General features: G+C 39.1%; 1 protein-coding gene across 1 annotated transcript; it reads left to right on the top strand.

The window, feature by feature from the left end:
* The first annotated feature begins 468 nt into the window (after positions 1-468).
* Positions 469-7890, top strand: MRPL42 (mitochondrial ribosomal protein L42). The gene is made up of 6 exons (XM_083859149.1): positions 469-571; positions 1746-1898; positions 3677-3740; positions 4971-5055; positions 6374-6537; positions 7775-7890. Exons 2-6 carry the CDS (start codon positions 1817-1819, stop codon positions 7818-7820), a joined length of 441 nt encoding a protein of 146 aa, XP_083715275.1. The 5' UTR covers positions 469-571; positions 1746-1816; the 3' UTR covers positions 7821-7890.
* Positions 7891-8177: the final 287 nt, after the last annotated feature.

The following is an 8177-nucleotide window of genomic DNA, read 5'->3' as shown; positions in this document are numbered from 1 at the left end:
GGTAATGAATCTAGATTTTTGTGGACAACGGCACAATTGGAAGTGGCCTCAAGCCAGGGAAGGCTCAGGCTGGACATCGTGAAGGATTCCTCCGCAGGAACAACTGTTAAACATTGGAACAGGTTCCCCAGGGACATGGCGGAGTGACCGTAACTGGAGCTGTTCAACACATGACCGGACACGGCACCTACTGCCATGGCCCAGGTGTCAGGGGGTCCAATATTGGACTGGATGATCTCAGAAGTCTTTTCCAGCCTAATCGATTCCGTGAATCTGTGTTTGTGTGTTCGCTTGCCCCCTGCCCCGGCCCGGTCAGGGGTCACCATATTACCGTGAAGTGCCTCAGGACTTGTCGCCGTGCCGGAGCAGCGCTGAAGGGGAGACGGGCGGTGCCGGAGCCCCCCGCCCCCCGCCGCCCGCACTACAAGTCCCGGCGTGCCGCGCGCCGAGCCGCCGCCGGAACCGGAACGGGCGGGCAGTGCCGCTTCCGCCGGAGGGGCCGGGCCAGGGCAAGGCCCGGGAGAGACTCTGCGTGTGTTCCGAGGGGCTGAGCCCAGGACTGTTATAACGGGTACTCCTTTGCTTGCTTTGAAAGATTAGTAACTTTTTAAAATGCTAATTATCTTCTTTAATTCTAAGCCTCAGGTCTGGTGTTCCCCGCGCGTTGCTGGTACACGCGTTGGAGTCCGGGATGGGGCTGTTCCCATTCAAACCGGAGTGGTCCTCGCACTGGGGCCGGGAACGGGCCGGGGCCCGACCCCTGTCCCTGGACCGAGATCCGCCGCCTTCCTCGCACCCTTTTTGTTAATGAACTGCTGACGGCAACTTATGAGCAGCTCTGTAGGTGTTCCCCTAACTTCTGCAACATTGGCATAGAGAAAAAGAATGCTGAATAATTATATGTCGAAATTGGCAAATGCACATTACTGGTGATCCTCTGAAGCACGAAATATCATGTATTTTTAAAGGGTTCTTGGTTTTTGTGGTTTTTTGGTGTTTGTTTTTTTTTGGGGGGGGTTGTTTTTTGGGTTTTTTTGTTGGTTTGGGTGGGGTTTTTTTTATTTATTTTTGTTATTTGTTTTTTGTTAGGTTTTTTTTTGTGGGTTTTTTTTTTTTTTTTTTTTTTGTGTATGTCCTTAAACTGTTTCCAGTTACGTTTTTCTGGGGTTCGTTATAAGTCTCTATTTAAAGCAATTTTTCTTTTTAAGTAGACAAAACATAAGATGTCTTTCTGCTTCTGTGAAATTTTGGGTAACATTTAAGGTATTCTAAACGATGTTTCTGAGTTTTTAGGTGTAATGCTTTTGAGATGGGTGAAACCAATTAACTGCATTTAACGAGTTTTTTAACTACAGCAAGTGTTGTTTATAAGTAGTTCTGGTTTTGTACTGGGTGATGATATTTACATTGTGAACAAGAAAAGCATATTTCACAAATAATGTTATGGAGTGTGCAGAAGAAAGAATTCAGAGTTTAGGTGGGTGAGCACTAGTACCCCCTGAGAAGGCACAGGTGTGGAAGCTTTTTTAAAGTTGAATCTTCAAAGACACCCTCTCAGTCAATAAAGTCTTATGCTACTTTTGACTGTTAAGGAGACAGGTGCCATTATCTGAAGTGATAAAGACTTCTAAACAATTGGCAATGAAGAATTATGTTACACAAGTGTTATTTTGCCTTAAGATACAAAAGAAATTTGATTGTTAGTCTTTCGTATCCTGAATAGTTACAAAACTGGTTTCTTTCAGAGAGTGTTCTCCAGAGAAGAGGTTCTTTGATTCCCATCGTGTCCGGGGCTGGTTTCCTCTCTGCTGTCAGCATGGCAGTGTCCCTTAGAACTGCACGGTCCAGCCTCCTTTGGATGCGTTCAGTAGCAACCTCTAAGCAGCTCCCACTGCAGAGTAAGTAGTGATGAAATTGTGGAAGTGCTATGTTAAAATTTGTTCCTTGAGAGTCTCTTTCCTGTACTGTTTAAAGTAATGGAAGCATGGAAGTGATTTTTCTGTTTGAACAGAATCAAGTCTGTTAGTCTGTGCTCTGTTCTAATAGTAATCTAAAGGATTTATTTGGTTTTTCTTTTTTTGTGCTTTTAAAACCTTCATGGTCCAAATAGAATGCTCCCTAAATTTATTGATTGGCTTGTAAATATTATGCCTCTTACCACTGATTATCATTGAAGGTTTAAATTTATTTTTTCAGACTTAGAAAAGTGGTGAGAAAAGACTACAGAAAAATCTCATTACTTAACATAAACAGAGACCAAGTAGAAACAGGCAGTACTATTTCTTAGATTTTTGTCCATGTTTTAGACATCAATAGAAAGACATTGGGAAGATAGTAAAGATGGTAGAAAAGACAGTAATGGAGAAAATAGAACAGACATCTTACATTTTAGAGGTAAGTGGGCAAGGAAGGGAAAGAAATTTTAGGAAGAAATATAAACTAGTTGCAGTTTACCAGAACTCAACTGCTTAATAACTAAGAATAGTTTAATTAAAAGAACTGGAGAGTGGAAGTACTAACAGTAATTCTGAATTTAAGAATGTGCATCTAAAATATTTCTGAGTGGAAAATAGCTACTCAAAAGTTTCTTCTTGGCTTTTTCAGCCTTTGCAGTCTTGTCACAATGCATGCTCTCTCACTCTGCTGAGAGCAGCCATGAAGAATCCTATTTGTGTTAAAAGATAGTCTAAATAAAATGATGTCAGATAAAGCCAAAACCTTTCTATGACTTAAGAAAAACTTCAGAACATGTGAAGACTTGTTTCTTGTGATCATAATTCTGTTCTAAAAGCATAGTTGTTGAAATAGCTTCACTGGGACAGAAACTTCCACGTGGATTTGTGTCAGGTTCCGGCAGCAAAGGAAGGGGGTTCCCAGTGGAAGTCAACTCCGGGCACATCCCAGGCCTGAGGCGCGTGTACCTGCATTGTTGTGGAAGACAATGCCTATAGGGTGATCCCTGTGTGCGGGGCTGTTGAACATCTTATATTAGGCTTGTGTTTGGACTCTGTGATCTTAAAAGTCTTTTCCAATCTAAATTATTTCATTTAAAAAAAATGGGAATCAAACCGTGGGGAAGGGACTTGGAGTGGTCTGTGATCCAAGCTCCTGCTCAAAGCAGAGTCAGCTCTGCAGTCACATTGCCTTACTCAGGGCTTGCTGAGTCTTTGAAATCTCCAAGGACAGAGAGCTCACAATCCTGCCTGGGTCTCAATCTCACTGGTTGGCTGCCCTCACAAGGAAAACATTTCTCTACATATCCAATCAGAGCCCCTTCTTTTGATTTTTATAATAAATATTGCTATGAATGAAATTATGACCCTTCCCTCTAGGTCGTTAGGTAATGTTCTTTACATATATAAAGGATGTTTCCTAATAGTGAATTCTACAGGTATTTTGTTCATATAGTGATTTTACTCAGGAAAACAATACAATTAGAAAGGTAAGTATAGGTCACAGCTGCCTGCATACTGTGTTTTTTTGATTGCACTGCCAGAAAGCTGAGTACTAAAATGAACTTCTATTTACACAGTATTTGGGGTTTGATAATCTAAAACTGAATATGATTATTATCCCTGATTAAGACTTGAAACAGAATGAAAATGTAAGCATTTTAAATTGGCCACAGCTCTGCTTGTTTCTACATCAGAGTTCTTTACTTGGGTTTTTATTGCAGGTGGAGCTGTGTATCATGCTTGCCATAAATCTACATACTCAGTTCTCCCTGAAGACTACAACTGGTATGTAAATGTGCTTAGGTGTGTGGCCTTTTCGTGTAAAGTTTATTCCAGGGCGCCTCTCTCTCTCTCTCTCTCTCTCTCTCTCTCTCTCTCTCCCTCTCCCTCTCTCCCCCTCTCCCTCTCCCCCCTGTTGTGAAGTCATCATATAATGGTATCAAATACACCTACTGCCAATATTGGATATATGTAATAATTTTAGCTAAAGTACTGTGTCCAATACTAATGATTGTGAAGTTAACACTTCAATGTAATGAAGTCAAGCAGGACTCATTCTAAGCATGTTGATGACCCCCAGTACCCCTGCAGTTTTCTTTGTGGAAGAGCAAAATTAGCTTAGAGTAGTCATTTCCATTGATGCTTGTTGTTAGGACAAAGTCTGGGTATTTTTGTGCTGCTGCATGGGAAACCTGTGTAGAAATGGGAAAAGATGATACAAATATAGTGAGAAACACTGATTTTGTGTCATCCACAGTTTTATGAAGCTTAATGTGTCATGGGGAAGTATTGCCATAATATTAAGCCTTCTGATGATTGCTTATATATTTTCCTTTGGAGTCTCTCAAAACAATGTATATTGTTTTCATTCCTCTCAGTGATAGACTTCTAGATTCACCACTGGGGTCAGAGAGGTGTTCCTCTCGTTGACCAATCCTTGACCAAATCCCAAATACTATATAAACCCTAAATCATAATAAGCTGCTTTCTTTCCCCTGCTTCTACCTGACGGGTGAGTGTGGTTCTTTTCATGTCCCTAACTGTGACAGGGAAGGGGAAAGAAGGTGAGAAAATTCTTACAATGACACTCTCAGTAGGACTTCTTGTTCAGCATTTTTTACGTAATAGAAAAGTTGGAACCCCAAACAGAGCTTTGTTTCCTGCTACTTCGTTACAGATGCCATACATCTTGTAAATGCATGTTGTCCTAGAGATCATTATCCCTATCTGTTTAGAGTTTTATATGCAATTCTTTAGGTATTTAAGATTTTTTTTTCAGCTCATATTTCCAGCTATTTTAATGATTTATTTTAGTCCTTTTTTCCTCTCCATGGAAAAAGGAAGATAATTGAGGAAACAAAAAATTGGAGGTTTGGATCAAATATTTATCCCCCTTACTTTATAGACGATTATTGAGGAATCATAAATGCAGGGTGAAATATAGTTTTCTTTGATACTTGGGCTGCTCAGTTTTTCAGTATTTCTGAAAGTTACGAGTTGTTTTATTTTTTATAGCAAAGTGGAACTTGCAGTGACATCCGATTTGAAGACAATTGTCTGCTACCACCCTTCCCTTGAGATTCCATACGAGCATACAAAAGTACGTCCAAGTGTGCACATTTATATTTCTTACCCTTGGAAATGCATTTAGTAGCTCATAGGTTTGAGTCTTTAGAGCACCTTTTTTAGTTTGAAATACTTTTTAGTATGTGATCAGCACATCTTTGAAGTAAATGACTGATAAATATAGCTGCTGCCTCAAGGAGGAATTTACTCTTAGTTGAATTGAGGGAAGGTTGCAGACTGAGAAAAGCTCAGATATCACAGCGTACAGTACCTCTAGTAGAATTAAACAAGACACTAAAAGACATGCACTACAGAGAAAATAGCATCTGTCTACACGGGTACTACTCAGGGGGATGGGAATGCAGGTTATGGCTCACATATCCTACTGGGCAAGAGAATAAAAGAAATACTGCTTCCACTATTTCAAGTTGAACTTCAAATTCCATTCAGCATTAAGTTCATAAAAGCCACAAAGAACTTGAAATATTGATTTTTATTTGTAAGCAGTACCTTCAATGTGTTTTTTACATTGACAAAAGTAAATCTAGTGTTTGTGGTTGAACACCTAGAAAAACTTTTCTGGTGTACACTTTTTGTTAGAATTTCCAGTTCTCACGTGCTAGTAAAATACTAGCTGGCAGCTGTGTTGCTGAAGTACCCAATGTAAAAATTCTCCATTGAAACATAAACCATTTCTGCACTTTTTGCCTGCAAATTATGTAGCAGTATTTTTAAATCTGTGAGTTGCACATGCCTCAAGAAAAACAGGTGTAAAAGGTTAAAACAAGGAAAAATATTTGTAATAGTGGTAGTAGTTACATTTCAAATTGAAAGCAAACAACTTGGTCTTACCTGTTGCATTAAAAATTAGGAAGTGACATTTTTCTCAAAGGTACGTGTCCTCTAAAAATTTTTTAGCAATAATGATGCTTGCTCTGAAGAAAAATTTTGACTGGGAATAGTGTGGATACTTTTGTATTAGTAGAACTGAAGCTGATGATTCAGCTAGTGAATTGTAAGATTGAGATCTGCAATAATGACTACAAGAATGCTGGTTTTAGGAGTAGGGTTATCAGCTGTAGCACCTAGGGTAAATAGGTGTGTCTAGACACCTGCTCCATGGTGATGTGATTTCTTTCAGAGTGGGAAGGTGGGGACAATAAACAGCCAGCGCAATTGCAGGTATTTTTCTGCTTTTTTTTTTTTTTTTTTTTTTTTTTTTTTTTTTTTTTTTTTTTTTTCAGCTGTTAGAGAGCATTACAGATTACTCTTACGTAGCTTGGCTTTTTGACTTTCTCAATTGAATAAAACAAGGATAAACAGGACATATATATACATTACTGTTTTCCCAGCCGATACCACGGCCAGATCCAGTGAATAATAAAGAAGAAAACCTTGATCAAGTTTTAAAATCCAGATTGAATGAAAAAGAGCTAAAGAACAGTAGAGGTCCTACAATTGAAGAGCTCAGCAAAATGTTTTACACAACAAAACATCGCTGGTATCCTGTGGGACAGTAAGTATTTTCTTTTCAATTTGTTTGTTCCCTTTTTACTTCTGTAAAGGGAAATACAGAAATAATTTAATGACCAGATTCAACCTAGGGTAAGTCATGTCAGACAAGATACCTCTAGTATTTGGGCTACTGCATAAAATTTTCAATGCAGCGTTGGGTAAATGGAAGACTGTTTTTAATGAGGTTTTGTTAACACTCCTCCTTTGATAGATTTTGCCACTTTTTTTTGTAAAATATGTGACAGTGTAGAAATTTCTCATACATCCAGTTAGCTACTGCTTCGAGTCCTTTACTGAAGTTCCAAAAAAGAACACAGTATGTAAAATACCCTCAATGGACATAACCAAATACAGTTTGGAAACATGCATTGCCTACCCCTTAGCAACTTCAATGGGATGATTCTCATACTTAAGAGTAGTACAGGTCTTTCATTTGGAATGGTGAAAAGTGCTGTTTGGTGTGTGTTGTAGTCAGAAAGAGGTGCCTGTATACATGACTGAGCTTAAAGAGGAACTCTGGACATTCAGGTATACTAATGTAAACAAGCAGCATTCTGGGGTGTGTTACTCCCTTCCACTCCACGTTATGCCGTCTTTCTATAGCTGCTAATTGTATAGCTATGGAGACATAATAAAGGCTTTTTTGTTGTTGTTGCTGTCCACACAAAACCTTTTAATTAATATTTTGGGAATAGATATAAGGAATGGAATGGTGGGACTTTTATGACCAAGGGGTAGCTGTCCCTTTTAATGAAGATCAGACAGGATCTGGCTTGTTTAGCATGCATAATTAAGAGGAAAGTATGGGTCATTTTTTGTTCTGAAGAATTTGTTTTTTAGTTTTTCTGCAAAATATTGCACTATTTAACATACAGTCTGGCACAGCTCCTTGGAACATCTTTGTTCTATAGTAATCATTTTAGCCAAAGGGAAGGCTGACCATGTAATAAAATTAACTTCACACAAAGGATTAAGACTAAACAGCAGCCTTTGTGCCTATTCAGCTGTAGAACTGATTGGATTATTGCGTGCTTGTAGCAGCTGTAGCAATAGAAATGAGTAACATTATGTAACTCCACAAACAACAGAGATGACATCTAATGAATGGTGATGGATTGTGCTCGTGTATCTTGTATTTCCTTGTGTAACCTCAGATCACTCACTGGGGGCAGAAATACCATGAAAATAAAGGCTGCCCACGGGTTGCACTCACTGCAACCTTTTTTTTTTTCTTTTAGGTATCATAGAAGACGCAAGAATCCTAATCCTCCTAAAGACCGATAAGGAAGATAACTTCTTGTTCATCAGGACTTTGCTGTTAATTTTGATTGGAAATAAAAGTTACAGAAAGTGACATGTTTGGCTGTAACAGAACATGATTAACTTGATTTGACTGTTATTTGCTACTAAAAACAATGAAATGGCATTGACAAAACAAGGAGTCGGTGGAGGCAGTTGGGCATTCCTGGTCAGCAAATGGACTAGTCTTAGAACAGGATGTAACAGGGATGGAGTGCTCTGATTAAATTCAAGACGTCAGAGGCTCACCATTGGTCAAGTGAATCCATACAAGTCTTGTGTCAAAATGGGAAGTCTAGAAATGGATGTGTTCGGGTTTGGTGGTTTTGAGTGGGATAGATT

This window comes from Zosterops lateralis (genome assembly GCF_965231275.1).
Source record: "Zosterops lateralis genome assembly, chromosome: 4".
NCBI classification, from domain to species: domain Eukaryota; kingdom Metazoa; phylum Chordata; class Aves; order Passeriformes; family Zosteropidae; genus Zosterops; species Zosterops lateralis.
This window is presented reverse-complemented; position numbering and strand designations above follow the sequence as displayed.

What these genes read in the sequence shown, in the direction of transcription:
- MRPL42 (XM_083859149.1), top strand. Translation starts at nt 1,817, where the DNA reads ATGGCAGTGTCCCTTAGAACTGCACGGTCCAGCCTCCTTTGGATGCGT. An exon ending in TTCCATACGAGCATACAAAA is followed by an intron (nt 5,056 to 6,373) that starts GTACGTCCAAGT and finishes CTGTTTTCCCAG; the next exon opens with CCGATACCACGGCCAGATCC. An exon ending in CGCTGGTATCCTGTGGGACA is followed by an intron (nt 6,538 to 7,774) that starts GTAAGTATTTTC and finishes TTTTTCTTTTAG; the next exon opens with GTATCATAGAAGACGCAAGA.